Here is an 18,858-nt window from a genome sequence, read left to right on the forward strand (position 1 = left end):
ATTGGCGTTGGAAACCATTTGACTTCCAGCACATGGGCTGGCAGGTAGTCTGAGCTTAGGTGGTGACTCCGGGGTTGTCCTGAGTTGGGACATTGAATATGGGCACGGGTTGTGTCTGCTGTTATTATTATGGAAATTAGCACTGGCAACCTGAACCACTTAGGGTTTTGGTCTTAATTTTTCAAGTCTATGAAGTGAATTGCTCAAATTAAGTAGCTTTTCTTTTGGCTTTTCAAAAAAGCCATAACGGAGTTTGTGGGCATTAGTTCATATAGACTGTATGTAAGCCTGGTTGGTCATTTGTTTCTTTTAATAGCCTCAACAGCAGTAGTATGCAGTAATAGGCTGTAGAACTGTAGAGTTCTCTTAACGTATACCCACGTTTATCTTGAGAAGTTTGAAAGAAATGGAAAAACCCACGCACATGTTTTAAAATATCTTCAAACTTTCTTGTGAAATTGCACTGTTCCTGTTAATGGAAAAATATAGCTATGCTCACGTTAGGTTGGGGTAAAATGAGATGCTTATACAGGCTGTAATGTCAGTCCTGATACATCCCTTGTATATGAATTGCAGGGAATGAAGATTTTTGCTGTTAAGTGCAGGAAATGCTTGTGCATTTATTTAGAATGCGCAGCATGATGCAAAATGGCCCTGATGAAATCTGTTGACTCTTAGCAATTCAGTATGTTATTTATGATGGGAAAACGGATCTTGAAAAACATATTTGAAGTATAGCATAATTCCTTCCCTTGAATCTTGTTTGTTCCATTTCTGCATGGTCTGGAGCTGATAACTGACTAATTATTGCAAGAGGTAGCAAAGGTTCAGTTTTCTTTCCCATGGTTTTAGTTTCCTTGCTTATTCTCTCTCTCTCTACCCCGTCTGCTGCCCCGCTCTGCTTTCTTTTTTTTTTCCTTTTAGCTCTTTAGCACACAAAACTCAGTTCTTGACATTTAAATATAAGTATTAATCTATTTTCCCACATAGTCTTAAGACTCTCAAAGCTTTTTTAAAAGTAGGTGCATATTAATAAAGTCGTATTTACTGAACTAAATGATGCCTTATTTGAGACAGGAAATCTGTGACTGAGCTCTGACTCCTGGACATAAAATCCATCCTTCCCATCTAGTCCCTTATGTTTCCTCTCAATTTTTTTTAAGCTCATCATTTTTCATACATCTGCTTTCCTTTCTTTTGTGTCCAACAATGATGAGCAGTGACCACCACAAACCTTGTTAAATTGCTCAGAATCTATTGCAGGTAAGTTATGTTACAGGTTTTCATGTGTAATCGTGAATTATAACCTCTTTAGGCCAGGAACTATCTTTTTCTTCTGTGTTTGCACAGCGTATTCCAAATCCTTCACTAGGACTCTAGGAAAATGGGGTGATAGAGTAAACAAAGTTGATGGGTGTTGAGTGCTGGCTACCAAGTTTCCCAAGGTGAAGTCCATACTGTTCCAGGTCGTTCTCTGTCCTAGAACATCCCCATTTTACAGATGATGCTTCTCAATAGCTTATTCACTTTAATTTGTATCTGGGATTCTGGTTAACTTTGTCTTGTGTTGCTCCTTCTGAGGTACTACTCAAGAACAAATGTCTGCCCCCTGTTAATTTCTTTCTCGTTATCCTCTGAACAACAGTGATGACCCAAAGCTTCCAGCCTACCCCAACCTCTGGGCCTATTGCTGTTTTTCATAGTGTACTAATAAATGTCTTCCGAGTGGTGTTTCTGCTTTGAGAGCTCTTGTGCTTCCCTTGTTCTTTGCGATTTTTGTTGAGGCTTTATGTTCCACTGCTAAAGTCTGGAAGTTTCGTCAATGCCCCTATTGTCTATACTGCTGATAGCAGTGTTTAGGACTTCCTGCTCTTTCAACATTGCCTTCGTTTGGCTTCGTTGTCCTGAACACAAGGCCAAGCCTAGGACTTGTGTGTGCTTATTCTGCAGTCAGGGTGTTCTGTGCTTCCCCAGCTGTGCCAGCTGTTGCTGTGTCTACGTGCTGATATGGAGCCTTCACAGCAGAAGAGCTGTGGGTGAGATTTAACTGAAGCCTTACTTATGCCATGAAAGTTAAGCTCAAACCTTAACCATGGTAGAACGGGCAGGCGGAAGCAACAGCAGCAGCACTTCTGTGCTCCTCGTTCATGAGTTTCTCCTTTTTAATGAGTTTTCTCCTCCTTTTTCATGAGTTTCTCTGGGCAACAAACTGGGAAACTGCCAGATTGGAGGGTGTAGAGAAACCACTTTTAAATGTCTTAGTTGCAAGCCCTTATTGAAGCGATGCTCTGTGAGAACCAGTGTGCCTCCTGGCTGCCTTCAGTCAGCTGGGAGAAACTGGAAATTCATGTGGCTGCTTCTGAAAAGGAGCCGTGTCCTGGGTGCTCAGAGAAGCCAGCTGGAAGCACTCAGCACCCCCTTGAGGCATTAAATCAACTTTCAGATAGCCACTTGTAACGTGGCAAGCCTTCGGAAATGCTGGTCATGGTTGGGTTTAAAAGCTTGTAGGAACACCTGAGTTGAAGAACCTTAATATACAGGTCAGCCAGTCAGAGGTTGGTCATGGAGAACAGGTAACTTCTGATTCATATGGGTAATAGATATAATATTTTATTTCTTTTGTGTCAGGAAACTTGGAATTGTAGGCAGAGTAGAGAAGGAACCAGAATTGCCATTTTGTGGCAAATAACAAGCAAACGTCACTTCTGCAGAATGACGGTAATGCAGCAGAAAATGGAAATCAAAAGCATTTCTATCATAGCCTTGGTTGGGAGCAAATGCTCAGCGTGCTTCCCAGAGGGGACCTCGGAGAGAGGTACGTGGCTCTCCAGCAGCTTTCGCTGTGGAAAATTCACGTTGTACTGGATTACAAAAGGAGAGAGCTTCTTAATCCTTTTATCTTGTTTTTTCTTTTCCCTTTTTTGGGTAGGGAGAACCTTAAACTGGCAGCACACTTAATGAAATCCCCCTACGTTTCTGTGCCTAAGTACTGATCTCTGCAGACCCAGTTGCTTTGTGTTGGTGTGCTATCAGAGAAGCTCACTTTATTCTGTTTCTCAGAGTCACTTTCCCTCCGCCCCACTATTTTCCAAATGTCACTTTTTTCCCTATCTCACTTTTTCCCCATCAGCTTCAAATTGTTGCCATGGACTTCAGGACTTAAATGCATGACAATTATGTTATTGTTAGCAAAGATTCCCTCCCCTAAGAAGGGTCTCTTCACGAGTTAGTTAATGATGTTTTTATTAGCATATATTTTGGTTCATGGTGCCCTAAGTAGCTTCTAATTACAATGCTTTGTCTGAATACCTTGGGTGGCTGCCAGCTTTCCGTTTTGCCAGCTGAGGAATATTGTAGCAAATAGTTAGGGAGCCTGAGGGCCATGTTTCTAGGGCAGGAAAATTTATATCTGTCCTTTTTAAATTTAATTTTAAATCCCCAGTGTTGAACTCCGGGATTTTTAATTTTGTTTAATAGAAGGAGCCTCAATTACTTGAGCTCAATTTAAACCTTGATAGGAATTACCCTGAGTTGTGGGCTTTTTTTTTTTAAAACTGCTCCATTTCCAGGAAAAGGCTGACTGATGAGATATCTACAGCGCTTTATAGCACCCTTTTTTCTGAGTAACAGTAGTTGTCCTGGTGATCTAGAGACAGCGTCACAAAGTAGGGGGTGAAAATGCTCCTTGAGAGGAGGACTTGTCCTTGCTGCAGTCTTGCCTGGGATGTTTCCCCTAAGCTGAGCAACCTAATCACTGAGCTTACGGATGCTTCCTCTGAAACCAGGCTATCCTAAGAGGAGTTAACACCAACTGTCAATGACTTGAATTACTTCTGCAGTCAAGACATGGCCTAAATTTTGCTCTGCCACTTTATATAGGTGACTCTGATGGTAGCTCACAGCTCAGTCAGTGCGGAGGTGGTTCCTTGTATGCGGTGTAAGGACCTCCGTGCGGTGAGCTACTGCTTGCGTGCTGCAGAGGTCAACAGGTGATTTGGTAATATGTGCGTTTGTGAGAGCACACATGTAATCAGAGCTAGTAAGTGAATATGTTATTTTTACTATTTTTAGAGTGAGCGTAAAGCATGGTAAATAATCTAAGAGATGCATGTGGATGTGCTTTTTCTTAAGCTTCAACAAACTTGTAGCAAGTGTAGTTTGACAGTGAGCCATGGTTTAGGGGTAGTGTCTTTTGCATCCTTTGTTTGATGACTGTAAACTTCAGAGGGCTAAGCACAGGTCACTTCTGTGATGTTGCAAAAGTTTGTTTTCTGCTTATTTAAAATATCTTCAAAAGGTTATCCTAAAATGTTGGAATTTTTCCCTCTTCACTTTAAGAGTTCTTACATATTTGAGAAAAATGCTCATTCTTTTATATATATCTATTTCAATTTAACTAGCAAAAAATACCTGTAGGTTGGAGACAGACAAATCTTTCCTGATTTATTCAGCTTGAGATTCCAGTTCTCAGGATTCGCAGCCTGCAATCATGTAGGGAAAACTACTCAAGGTTATAAAATGCTAAATGGTATCTGATAGTGGCTTTCATGCATAGTATTTTTCCATTTGCTCTTTGCCAGCTGAGAATGTCAGGAATTTTGTATCCCTCCCTGTGCCGCTTCTTGTGCGAGAAGCTTGTGTGTCACGATAATCTGTTTGACGCTTCTGGTTTTTTGCCTTTGCTTCTCCCCACACCCAGATTTTCTGTTTGTTGGCAGCCGCTGCCTCAAAGGTGACAGGAACAGGGCATGTAAATGCCCAGGCTTCGGCAAGTAGAGGCTCCCAAGCTGTGGAATAGGTACGGTGCACGGACCGCTTCAATGAGCTCGTGCAATGCAGGATGCAGTGCTGGCAGCCTCTGGCTCTTCCCCCATGGGTGCTTACCCGATCCATGGAAGCAGGAATGCAGCTCTCCTAAACAGGCAGGTAGTTAACATGTTTCTGGCACTGGTCTACCATGCTCTTCACCATGAGAACCTCAGTGGTTCGGGTTGTAGGAGTGGGGGCCAAAGCATGAGGAGGAATGTGCTTCAGGTGGGTTTGGGGACAGGACTGAAGGGGTTTGTGGGGGTGGCGTGGCAGGAAGGGCCAAGGACAGGAGAAACAGGACACCCAAAATCCCCTGCAGTGGAGCTGGGAGTGGACTGCGGAGTGAGGGGACAGAGGTGCGTGAAGGTCCTAGTCTAGAAAGGTGAGTGTGTGTAATAGGAAGGGGAAGGAAGTTGCAGAGCTATGTCACTGCCTGTGCTCGTAAGCAGCTAGCAGAGAGCCAGAACCTGTGGCTGTCCTTACCATTAATGGCACCCAGATAAAGAAAGCATAAGGATCTCTGACCTTGAGAGGGGCCAAGTGGTTTGGTCTTGGCTGCTCAGATGCAACATATTCAGTCAGAGAGCAGCTTCTCAGGAATGGAAATGAAATCTAGTCAAATGATTACAGCTGTCAGGAAGCAAATCTTGTGCTGCTGTGCACCTGCAGGTGCTTGAAAAGGCACCATGTGGAAAAATCTTAGCTGAATTCAGCCCTTGCCATGAGAAGGTGTGTAACACTTGCTGAGCACTGGTCTGGTTCTGCTTACTCTGTGCACCCTTACCTTTTCCAGCCATGCTTGTAGGCAGAATTATAATCCTTTTGCAGCAAGAACAAGTGATGTTCTTTACAGTCTAGGATGGTAAAAGCAAAAAGAGGGGTTGTGGGGGTTTTTTGTCATTGTTTTTGGTTTTGTTTCTTTTCCTCTTGGCTGTGGGGTTTGGAAGAGACATCCCTGCTGTGGCGGTAAGCCAGTGCTGGGGTGTAGCACGACAGGATAGTGCGAAGAGCTGCAGACATGAATTAATGTTCCCTGGTGTGCCTGGCAGATTGAATGAATCCAGACTGTCTTCAGCAGCATTTGTCAGCCTCTATATAAACAGGCAGGAGTGGTAGCTTTTTATTTCTGTATTTATTTGGCCTCTGTTTTGCTTTCTGAACCAGTATTACATAAGACATGGTTAAGAGACTTTCACTACCACAGCTCAGGTGTGATTTACATTGTGTTCCCTTGAATTTGTTTTTCTGTACTAAGTATTGCGATATGGCTGCTCTGTGGGTTTTTCTTCTTCCCCATTCTGTACTGTTAGTATAGAGGAAATATGAAAAGCATCACTTATGACCAAATATACCACTCCATGATGAGACGCACAGGAAGCAGAAAGCAAAATGTTAGAGAGCTTTTGAATCAGTGATAAATTCCTTAATGTCTGGTTGGTTCCATTTTTCTGCCCTTTGCAAGGGCAAAGCTTCTGTTGACTTCAGTGAGATGGCCAGATCAGGAGTTGCAGAATCCCAAAATACTCCTGGAATCAATGAGACCAACTCTGGCTATGCTGAACTTGCATTTGCACCACTTAATGACTGAATTTGTCCTCTATGCTGCAGGGCTGTGCAAAGGTTGGGCAGTTTCTAGTTGGATCCTGAGAGAAAAAGGGGACCTGCTTTCAGAGGAAATTTCATAATGTGCATGTGACCTCACTACTTCTTCCTTAGTGGCAGAGATGATGAACCACAAGTGTGAAGTGGACGTGTTGGTAGAGGAACACGAGTGTGAAGGTGCTCTGAACCCAGTTAGCATTGCACCAGTACTGATGTGACTGTGTAGGTATGTAGCACGCTGTGTGGTGTGCTCTAAGGAAGAGAGTCTTAAAAGTCTGCATGAAGCTACACAAGTCATTGATTTTGGTTTTTGGCATGTCTTCAGTAAAATAAACTTCTTATTTGTATTTTGAATGACCCTTTTGGCCTGGCTGTAGCTGTTGAATTGGAAAATGTGCCCCCACAGCTTAACTATTGCATTGCACGGGTTAGTGACCTCAGCCTCACAAGTTACCAACCCCTACAAAAGCAGAACAGGCCTAATGAGTGATGAAGTGGGTCAGCATTTGCAAATAGGCAAACTTTTTGTGGATACTGAATGAGAGGCACAGGACTTCTAAATTTCCACAGTAGGTGAGCTGCTAATGATGGTTTACTCATTATACAAAGATGGGAGGTATTCCCAGTGCCTAGAAGGACATGGTGGGAAATAGTAGGGAGGAAATTCAATAGTATAAGTAGCAAGTCCCTGTACCTTTTGACTCCCAACAAAAATGTATGCTGTAAAGTTGTACGTGATTTTTCTGGAAACAGAGGAGGAAAGCCACCTGTGAATGTATTTACTGGCTAAAGGATGACCATGTGTATGATGCGGCCATGAGAAATGTGTGACATGTTAGGGGAAGTGCAGTTAAAGCTGTTTTATGTCTAGAGTGCTGCATGCAAACCTGGTCACCAGCAGTCAGGAAAGATGAACTGAAGCTGGACCAGGCACAGAGAAAGACAATTAGACCCTGCTTTCTCCCCATTACCTTAGCTTCAGACTGGAAGAGCCTGGTTTAGCAAACTGGCGAAGTTAAGACTGCAAGACTTCTCTGTATTCATATTTCAGCTAAAGGCAAGCATCGATGCTTGAATTTTAGTAAGTCAAGGTGCAAGTAAATTACAAGTAATGTAGTAATTAGGAATTCAGAATTTTATTAATCATCAAAATAATATGATCCCCATAGAAGTATGATGAAAAAAACCCACAAATTATTTTAGGCTGGACCTTGATCAGCTTTTGAAACTGGTTAGGAGTGTGATTACTTGTGACGGTAGGAGCTGATAGACCACTGTTTCGGGTCTGTGTTTTCCTGTTAGCCCAAGGTGATGTGAGCTGCTGCTGGTTGCAGGTAGGACCTGCAGGTAGGATCTGCCAGAGCACTGCTCTCTGCTGTGGGTTACAGAGGGGCTGACGCCCCGGCAAGTTGGGGTTGTGGGCTGGGTGTCCGTGTGGTAGAGCTGGGGGGCTGCCCGAGCGTTTTAGGTGGCCCTTCTCGAGAAGCAGAGCTGTTCTCATGCGGAATCTTGAACTGCTCCTGTTTCTCCTAATTCTCTTGGGAATCACTGGACACAGAAATACTGAGATATAAAATCAAGGTTATAGGCATTGTAATTTATAATACAGAAGGTAGTCCCATGAGATTTAATTTTGTGAGCTGATTTTTTTGTGTGTCGCTTGTTTTGGGCATCTGTCCCACATTTGGTCCTTGGCAGGTGAAAAATGTGCACATTAATATTTTGTATCCCTTTAATTTTGCGTGACTCTCTTTTTCCAGGTAATTAGGCCAGAAAAAGGTTCAAGAGGAGTTTGCTTTTGGGCACTGATTTAAAAGAAAAAAAATGAAAAAAAAAAAAAGCATCAAATAAACATAATTATTTGCATAATATTTTTATGAGTGTGTTTGTGATGTTGGAAAATCCATGCTCATAAAACACATTCATTAAGAGTCTATTATTAGATCATGAAACTTACTCAGAGTTACAATTTTTCAACCCCTCTTGATTCATTTAGTGTTGCAAAGAGTCTTTTCCTGTTTTCTTGTGGACAACAGTGATTTCTTATGACTGGGACATAATGTGTCGTCATGTTTGTTTATTAGACTGTACAAAAGAATGACAAAAGGGATTTAATTTTGGTTTTATTTCATATTCTGTACTGTGATAACTGATGATAATTGTTACTAGTGTACTTTCAGTTGTTATTAAACAATTTCAAAGTACTTTTTTTTTTTTCTCAGACTGTAGGAAATTGCATTAAGATGCATTGTAATACTGTTTTAGTCACTTTGTCCAATGTGAAATATGAAAGCTTGAGTGTCAGGTTTATCCAAACAGGAATATAAACTTACATGCCAGATGAAATCTATCACTTGGTTATTTAAAAAAACCCAAATCCAGAAGCTACATGCCCAAATATAGATGAAATGTTTTCTCCTCTTAAAAGGCCTTATAGCTAAAATATTACTGTAGAATCATGAAAGAGGAAATAACTGTCTTGTCAGCTGAGCAAGTAAATAGATTTTCAGTAGAGTAGAGTAGGGAGGTCATACTTACATGTTAACACCAACTACTGAACCTGAGTGCCTTTCAAAGGCAGTTGCCTTTCCAAGCCTAGCTTGCTGTGGTCTTGCCCTCCCTCTTTCCAAGCTTGTGAGGAATTGGAATATTTAAGTAGATTATTTTGTCTTAAATAGCAGAGGAACTGCATTCCTCCCACATGCTGCGTCTCTGGTCACCACTTTTTATGTTTCTTGACACAAGGAACAGGTCAAGCATAGTTTGATATCGCTTGGCATTTCTGTTATTGAAATGCAACACACTGTTGAAGTGATTAATTAATCTCCAGAAGTGTTTCAGAAGAAGTTTTCTTTGTTTCTGCGTATTACTTGTACTCATTTAAAATTATATGCTTCCATTATAGGAAAAAAAGAGTAAAACTGCCAGTGGCAGTAGACTGCACCAGCAGAGATGTGCACAAAGTAGTTCTGCAAGTGCAGAGCTGTTTGAGTGTGGTCTAAACCGCTGTGTATCTGGCTTCTAGTGGTCTTGCCCTTCCTCCTTTTTCTCAGCCATGCTTTCCCACCCCTTCCTTTCGGCTGAGCCTGGGGCTTATCTGATGCGCAACAAGCTGGTTTGGGAATTCGGCTAAAAATTAATCCTACCCCAAAAATGGTAGCTTGCATCCTGGTTCCAGTTTGCATGCAGTTCTACTTGTCCAGGATACAGTGAAAGAGGTCTGCTTTTCTGGTTTTTATTTTTTGGGGTTTTTTTAATTATTATCATTTTTATTTTTACTTTCTGGCCCTAACACTGGCAATATTGTTTAATGGAACAGCTATTATGGAAAGTGTTCTTGTCACCTGGACAAAAGAAAAGGGAGAGAAATTCCCAAGATGTTGTACAGGTTCTCAGTGTGCTTTCTGGGCCAGTATTGAAGGAATTTGAAGCATGTGAGTTTTTAACTGCATGGCTCCTGTGAAGTGTGATTACTGTTATCTGAGAGCTCTTTGTAAATTCATTAATACCATGTAATCTAGATTAAAACCAAATCAGCATGTGTGTAGGGTATGTTGTTTTTTTTCCAGGAGTTTACAGACTGGGAAGAGTGTGCATACACCATGAAAGGTCAGATCTGCCTTCCACAGTTAAGGTCCCCGATTTTCAGGCTACTTGAACGCAACACACATGTTGATGAGCAGGTCTTGGAAATTCTTGAAGTTTGTAGGAGATAGTACCTTGGTACTCACTGAGTAACAAGAAGTTCAGTGAGCCAGCTTGGAAAGATGCCCTCCTAGACTTGCTATTTGTGAATAGCGAAGGACTTGTGGGGAATGTGATGGTAGGTGGCTGCCTTGGCCACAGTGATCGTGAAATGGTTGAGTGTAATGAGAAAAAAGAACAGCAGAGTTGCTACCCTGGACTTCAAGAGAGCACACTTTCAGCTATTCAGGGAGCTATTTAGCAGAGTACCCTGGGAGTCTGCTTTTGAGGGCTTAGGAGTCCCTGAGTGCTGGTCAGTCTTTAAGAACCACCTTTTAGAAGCACAGGAGCAGGCAATTCCACTGTGTAAGTCAAGCAAGCAGGGCAGAAGACCAGCTTGGCTCAACAGGAAACTCCTTGTGGAGCTCAAGAGGAAAAAGAAATTGCATGATCTCTGGAAGTGAGGTCAGGCTTCGCAGGAAGAGCACAGAGCTGTGGTTCGTTTATGCAGGGAGAAGACAAGAAAGGCCAAAGCTCAATACGGGTTGAAACTGGCCGGTGTTGTTTCAGATAACAAGAAGGGCTTTAAGTATGTTAATAGCAAGAGGTCTAAAGACTAAAATGCTGTCCCTCACAGCATCCTTCTGGACAAGTTCTCCAACTGTGGGATGAGCAGGTTCACGGTGCGCTGGGTGAAGAACTGGCTGAAGGGCTGGGCTCACAGGGTTGTAGTGAATCGGGCTACATCTGTCTGGTCACCAGTGGTGTTCCTCAGGGCTCAGTTCTAGGGCCAGTGGTGTTCAATATATTTATCAACAATCTGGATGCAGGAGTTGAATGCACCATTAGCAAGTTTGCTGATGACACCAAACTGGGAGGTGCTGTTGACTCTCTTGAGGGACAGGAGGCCTTGCAGAGGGATCTGGATAGATTGGAGCATTGGGCTATGATTAATGGGATGAAATTTAACAAGTTGAAATGCCGGATTCTGTACCCAGGACAGAGTAATGCTGGGCACAGGTATAAATGGGGAGGGGAGTGGCTGGAGAGCAGCCCTGCAGAAAGGGATCTGGGGGTGCTGGTCGGCAGCAGGCTCAATGTGAGTCAGCAGTGTGCCCTGGCAGCCAAGGGGGCAAACCGCATCCTGGGGTGCATCAAACACAGCATGACCAGCCGGTCAAAAGAGGGGATTGTCCCGCTGTATTCAGCGTTGGTGCGGCCTCACCTTGAATACTGCCTGCAGTTCTGGGCCCCACAATTTAAGAAGGATGTGAAGATCCTTGAATGCGTCCAGAGGAGGGCAACAAAGCTGGTGCAAGGGCTGGAAGGCATGTCCTGTGAGGAGCGGCTGAGGACTTTGGGCTTGTCTGGTTTGGAGAAGAGGATGCTGAGGGGTGACCTCATTGCTCTCTACAGCTTCCTGAGGAGGGGACGTGGAGAGGGAGGTGCTGATCTCTTCTCCCTGGTATCCAGTGATAGGGTGTGTGGGAATGGTTCAAAGCGGCGCCAGGGGAAGTTTAGACTGGATATTAGGAAGCATTTCTTTACCGAGAGTGTGGTCAAACCCTGGAACAGGCTTCCTAGAGAGGTGGCCGATGCCCCAAGCCTGTCAGTGTTTAAGAGGCATTTGGACAATGCCCTTAACAACATGCTTTAACTTTTGGTCAGCCCTGAATTAGTCAGGCAGTTGGACTACATGGTCGTTGTAGGTCCCTTCCAACTGAAATAGTCTATTCTATTCTTACACGCTGGAAATTTCTGTCATGATATGGAAGCCTGAAAGTTCTGAAAAGTGTTTATTGCATTAAACATGCAAGTAATAAAGCCACATACTAAGAGCCCAGAAGGCACGCATCTACCAAGCTCCCTCAGGATCTTGGCTGATCCCTTTTCTTCAGACCACACTTCTAGACTGATTCTTCTTTCTTTTCTCATCCTCCTTCCTGCTGTTTTCTCCTATTAATGAGCTTTCCCACCTGCCTTGCTCCCCAAAACACTTCAGCACTTGACCATCTGTCACTGCTGCTGTGCATCCTTACTGTTATAAGAGAAAGTATCGACCTTGAGCTGGAGTGTGTGATCTGTGATAAATAGCTTACAAACTGGCAAATTAACCAATATTACAAATAACTTGCTTTATACATTGCATGTGAAACAGTGGAGGCTGCTAGGTCTAAATGCTCAGTCTGTAAGTACAGTTCTGAGAAAAAGATGTGTCTGCTAAATCTGTAGAGGTTTGCAACGTAACACATAGGTCCGTGCACGTTCGCTGGGCAGTGATATTCATACCCTGCCCTAATAATGCATTTGATTTAGGAGTTGACCTCGGTTATTAGCTGCAGCTTTATATGAAGCTTTTGCAGATCACTTTGCAAATAAAAAATTGTAGAATGGCTGTGCGAGTACAGTGAGACTAAATGTATTTTCCAAGAAAGATTATTTTTGGTTTGCTTAAGACTACGTTTAGTTGAATCAGCAGAAAGGCTTTTTGACTTCCTTTCTCTGTGTAATTATAAGCTGAAATTCTAAATCAGCTCCTTAGTCATGGTAAATTATGAAAATTATGCTGTTCATTGGCAAGCTGTTGTTACAATAAACATATTTATTGCTTGGGTTTTTTTCTTAAAGGATGTTTCCCTTGAAACAAAAAGCTGGAAAGTAACTTAAACTGCAAGAACCCATGTTTTTCAAAATATCTGTCATAGTATAGGATAACTAAACATGACAGGTGTTCAGAGTTTTCTGACAAGTTAATTTTATCCAAGTCATTTGCAATGTTTTAAAAAACTTGAACCCAAGCTGAATCCAGTCTGTTACAACTACAAAGCAAAATGTTGTGGTTTGCCAGGGGAAGGGGTCTATATGCTGTCAGGTTAAGCCTCCAAGTGTAGGTGATCTTCATGTCAAAACTTGTCCTCAGAGTCCATGCCCTGTAATGGAAAAGATGTATTGAACCAGCAAGCGCTGATTGCGTAAATCCAGCAGGATGAAGAACAACAGGAGATAAGGGAGCTCTGCTTCCTTGGCATTTAAGGAAAATTAGAGATGGGCAACCACTGAAGAGGTCTGTTCTCTATGGGATGAAAGAAAGTCGGTGGTCCTGCCATGGCGAGTCTTTGTGACCTGATGAAGTGTGTGATAATTCTGATTTATTAATGATATTTTTTTGTTGGGGGGGTTATGTTTTAACAGTTTCACTCCTTGGCTCCGATGTACTACCGAGGTTCAGCAGCAGCCGTGATAGTTTATGATATCACCAAACAGGTAAGACCTTCTGTACACTTTTCGCCTGTGTTAACTCCTCTGCTTGGGCCAGAGTTGGAGTTAAAACCCACAACTGCAGAAGTATTTATGTTAATCCCTGTTCATGTCAGTGGGTTTATATGCTTTGGTAGTTTGTGTAGATTTGGATGGAGGTGTCCAACTGCCTTAAAAAATTAAATATGAAGTCCTGGTTCTGTGTTGTTCAAACTTCATCTAGACAAAAGGTTGGAGACTGCATTTTGCCAAAGTTTCTTTGGATTTCCTCCAGCTAAGTAGACAGGATAATATCCTGCAATACTTCTTCCCACCACCACCACCTATGTTCTCTGTATGGAATGGAATTTTTACTACAAAAAGCACCTGGCTGCTTTAACAACTGAACAGAAATTCAGCTGTTTGCATATTACTTATTTTAAAACAAAATATTTTTAACTAAGCATATCATCTCACGTTTGCATTGTGGGACTCATGTCTTAACTTTGAAACCAGGAATGAAATATATCTCTGACCTTAACTTTATTCATTTGGAATGAAAGTTGTATTTTCAGATTCTAAACTGCTCTTCCTCATTTCTCAGGCAGAGGAGGCTAGGAGGTTGTAGCTGAATGCCTCTTCCACTGCTTTTGAAAGAAACCCCTGCTGATAAAGCTGAGTTAGAGGAGGCGTTAATGGATGGATGGTCATGACAGTTCACTAGCATTTTATTCCTTTCTTGCCAATTGAATTATTTACTACTAGGTTGAGAGAGCTGGGTTGGTTCTCCAGTGCATTAGTGTAATGATCTGTGGCTGATGATGGTGGCCGCTGGTGCACAGCGGTACTGTTCTCCTTTGCTAATTTGCCAAGAAAAGATGAGGAAGAGTGAATCGTGCTGGATTGATACTTATTTTTAATTTAAATATCTTACAGTTGATCTTCTAATGCATTGTAACAATAGAATTGTGTTTTGCCAGCCTTTCTCCAAGCTTATGTGGCACAGCTCTCAGAATAAAGAGGGGAAAACAGGAGAAGAAGGTCAATGTGTACTTCACTTTCTGATGCTTAATATTCAGCGTTGATCGTTAAAGCAGAATGGATGTTTTTTTCCCAAATGACTGATAGTGCTCTCTCTTCAGTGATACTGATACAGCTGTTGCTGATTTAGACACAACTCTTATCTGCATTTCTGAAGGGGGAAAAAACTATTTATAATACATTTGGGAGCTCACTTTGAGTTTCAGTAGTAATTTCAACCATGCGTTATGATTAGAACCTCTAGGAACAAAAGTGATTTTAATGCTATTAGTACATTAGTGTAAAGAAATACAAAATGTACTATTAAAAGGTAGGTAGCATCAAAAAGTGTTCGAATTTTGTACTTGGATGAAAAAAGCAGAGCAAATTGTCACCTGTCTCTTTGGTTTCATACTCAGTAAATTGAGGTTTACAAGGTCACAGATTTGGAAGTGTGGAGGGGAGGGGGTCACTGTGAAAGCTCTCCTGGATGTTACCAAAATATGATACTGTTCGTGATGGTAATCCACTGGGCGGAAGTTGAAATTAGACAAATGAAGCTCACATTAAAAGTGAAGGAAATTAGCTACTAGCCAAACTTAAAAGAGCTGTGGTAGTTTCTTCATGACTGAAAATTTAAGAAAAACATTCAGTGCTGCTTTGGGCGGGGGCAAAGGGGGAAGTGTCCAAGTTCAAGAATTAATTTGAGGAAGTCTTGAAAAGCAGATTACATAGATACAGCATTCTTCTGGTCTTGAGATCTATAAAATTATTGTTGCATTAATACTGTCAAAGCTGCATTCCTCCAACTTCAAAACATAAGCAAATACATCAGCAAAGACTAACTTATTTGTTATTTCTCTGACTTAGGATTCATTTCATACTTTGAAGAAATGGGTGAAAGAACTAAAAGAACATGGTCCTGAAAACATTGTAATGGCCATCGCTGGAAACAAATGTGATCTTTCTGATATCAGGTAATACATCCATTTTTGTTGTTGCTTCGATTGCAGTAACTATATTGTTTCCTTCCTTCAGGTAACCAATTTGTTTCGTTGTTAATAATAGTATATAATTTTGGTCAGCTGTATTGAGTCTTTTCTAACACCAATGGTTCTACCAGTGTACCGCCTCACCAGCAGCAGCACAACTTGAATTATGTACTTTTTTTTAACCTCTCTTTTACTGCCCTTCCTGTGTATTTGTACAATCTACACCCTTTAGCTGCTGAATCATTGGGAATGGAAAAGTATTATCCTTTTTTTCCTTCCACTCATGTTAAAAGGTGCAGAATGTATTAAGTGATGAGCAAAACCAGCAATGTAAAGCTAGAAGGATGGGCCTGAGGTAGAATAACGTTAGTCACAGAGAAGCTTTGAGGACTTGTGCTTTGTGCTTTGCAACAACTGAAACTGTCCCATAATACTGGATGTGGAAAGTATATTTTTGGGTTTTTTTGGAGTGTAACCTCAAGTAAAACTTGTCACCTGTGTGAAGCAAAGAACCTCCTGGGTAAAAGAGGGGAGGGTTGAATCCGCCCTCCTGCAGAAGAGCCGAGATGATGCTATTTGGGATGAGAGTGAAGCTAGAGTCACTCTTCTGCTTGTTAGCTCTATTTTGGGTTTGCATTTATCCTTGCTGGAAATGGAAGCACATTCTGCTGTACAGTAGTGAACCTCTGTGTCAGTCCATGACTGTTACTTCTTGCTTCAACTATGAATACAGACTCAGTGGCCGTATTTGATGCTTTCCTCTTAGGACCTCATAGGCTCTCATGGTTGTTCGAATATATTTCCCTGTTGTTTTATGGCCCAGATGCACCAAAGCCCTGAAATGTGTAACTTCAGTTAAGTGATGCAGTGCTGTATTGAATCAAGGCATATACAAGGATTGGACCTGTGTGTTTTCTGGGTTTTTTTTGTTCCCGCCCCCGACCACTGTCAGCCATGAACGAACACAAAACTGTGAGTCACTGCTTTCTCTAAGACCTGAACAAGCCCTGATGCTAGAAGACTCCTGGTTCCTGTTGGGCTGAGAATTGGGGGCACAGATAGTATATTGGCATCTCCTACATGATGTTGTGATATGCTTGTCAACATGGTAAAACTGAGTCCCACAAGAAAAAACTGAAGGTTTCCAAATATGAAGTAGAAAAAAAGAGGAAAGGACAATTATAAAAATAAAACCAAAAACCAGCTAGCACAAATCGTCATTTTCAGTTGCCCTCAGAGTCACTTTTAAATTTATTACTTAAGTGTTCCCAGCAATACAGTTGCCTGATTAAATCAAGGGTAATAAGTTTGGAGATTGTGAAAAATGGCACCAATTGCAAATGAATCCATAAGCAGCCATCCCCCTGCTCTTGGTAGCATTTGCCATGGCAGCAAGCTTTTAAATGCTGTTCCACCAGAGGCAGGTTAACTTGAGACATGAAGAAAAACCTGCACCCCAGAAATGTTGTGAGAATACTGGGGTTCCTCACAGAGCGACTGTGATCTTCCCACCACGTTACTCTCAAGCACTACCTGTTGTTTACTGATTGCCGATCATTTGTTTCTTGCTCCTGTTCAACCAGTACAGCTCTTCCATGCACAAAATGTTCTGGTGTTTGCATGGTCCTTGTTGTTCTCTGTGAGCTAATGTCTCTCATTCTTTTTTTTTTTCTTCTTTTAGGGAGGGGGCTTTTTTTCTCCCCATAATTATGAGTAGTTTTGAGAACATTTCTTTCATGCAGTTATTCTTTCTGCATCCCCCAGCCTCTTTTCTTTCTAACATCATCCAGTGACGTCCAGCTAAAGAGATTTGGGTGGAAAAATAGAGAGCAGACTATCTTGTACGTGATATGTTTTCACAGTTCTTCCAGAAATCTGATTGTTTATGCAATACATGCAGCTGAATGCATTCTCTGGCTGCTTTGTCTTCAAATCTCCTTCAGTAAAAATGATTTTAGGTGAAACGTGTCACCAATTTATCAGATTGTTTCCAATGAGTAGAAAATACACGTCTTTGGGCACAGAGAATTTAAAAATAAGATGATGTAAGCACACAGAAGCAAGCTGCTGTTTACATGCATTTTTGGCATCTCTCTTTGGTTTTGTAGAACTTTTGGTAGATGTTTTGCTGGATATCAGAGAGACAGCTGCTTTTAAGACCAACATGAGTAGATGCAAAAGAGGACAAGCTGACCCAGTTCAGGTTGATTTGATTCTGCCATCTCTATGACTGTAGGAGATAATGTAAGGAGGAATGAGTGGAAGCAATAAGAACTGATTATCTTCCTTTGGGAAAAGACTGGCACTGTTTCTCATAATCATTGACCATGTTACCCTCCTCAGTTAGCATCTAAAATTTGGTTTTGAGCTGCCGAGATGGATTTGGGACACTCATGGGTCATGCTGCTTTTCTCAGTGTTGTTGGTAGGCTATCAGCAGTTTTTGGCACTCTGTTGAAGTAAATTTCTTCTCCACTTTGAAGGAATTTCTACAGGTAGACAGGCAACTTTGTTTAGTATAAATCCTCATCTTTGTTATAGTACTGTTGAGTGTTTGGTCTACTTTTAAGTAATAATAGGAGACTTTTCCTTCTGATATGTGTCCTGTCCATCTGACAGGTCATTAAAAAGTAGTTTCAAAGACAGGAACTGAGACTTCAATGTTAAAATGTTGTGAGTGTTGAAAATATCTTTTGAGCATTATAGAAATCAGTAGTCATAGTAGCAACTAAGAAGTGTTTACTTCCCTAAAAACATGGTGCACCTTCTTAATACTTGTGTTCACTGGAAACTGCCACATCCTTGGTTAAGAGAATTCAGCAGAATTTCATGCTCAGATCTTCCCTCTATGCACCCAGAATATTTCTTTATTCAGTAATTATTCAGAAAATCTCCAGGGAGACTGAATCAATAGAATGATTTGGAAAGGATAAAATGAAATAATTGACATCTTTCAGAATAGGTATTCTTCTAACTTTCCCCATAGCCCTGGAATAACACTTTTGCAGCACTCCACTGATGGTTCTTGCCTTCTCCCTCTTCACCCCATCTTGCATGTATTCATCTCTCAGCTCAGAGTTCAAGCATTTGTGTTTTTCCTTTTTGACAAGGTAGCATCTTAGCAATGTTGACATCCAGATTACGGTGACTCCACTTGAATGCAGCCTTCTCCGTGTCGACAGCACGGGATGGCATGGTGCTTATTGCCCATGTGCTGTGGACATTTATAGGTTTCCTTTAGAAATGTCATCAGAGGAGGCTAAGAAGTTTTGTGATGCTTCCTTGGAATATCGTCACTTGCTGCTGTTTTACCTTTTCCTTGATTCCTGAAGTTTGCTTTCTCATCTAAATTATAGCAAGTTGAAAGTCGTCTTTACATAACCTTATGCTCTCAAATTTCTTCCTTTACTGTTGTTTGAATATTGTGTTACATAGTTAAGTTCCCTTTTTCTTATCTCCAGGACCATCCGCAGATGGTGGTACCTTTCGTAATAAAGGCCAAGGTGCCATTTCAG

The 18,858-nt window shown here is 41.6% G+C and overlaps 1 protein-coding gene across 1 annotated transcript in view; it reads left to right on the top strand.

The window, feature by feature from the left end:
• The window catches only part of RAB31 (RAB31, member RAS oncogene family), a 62,487-nt gene that overhangs the window by 30,717 nt on the left and 12,912 nt on the right, over positions 1-18,858 (top strand). The window contains 2 exon segments of the mRNA XM_072852755.1: positions 13,288-13,359; positions 15,223-15,329. Of these exon segments, the coding sequence (XP_072708856.1) occupies positions 13,288-13,359; positions 15,223-15,329 (179 nt within the window).

The sequence above is a fragment of the Ciconia boyciana genome, chromosome 2 (assembly GCF_034638445.1).
Source record: "Ciconia boyciana chromosome 2, ASM3463844v1, whole genome shotgun sequence".
In the NCBI taxonomy this organism is placed as follows: domain Eukaryota; kingdom Metazoa; phylum Chordata; class Aves; order Ciconiiformes; family Ciconiidae; genus Ciconia; species Ciconia boyciana.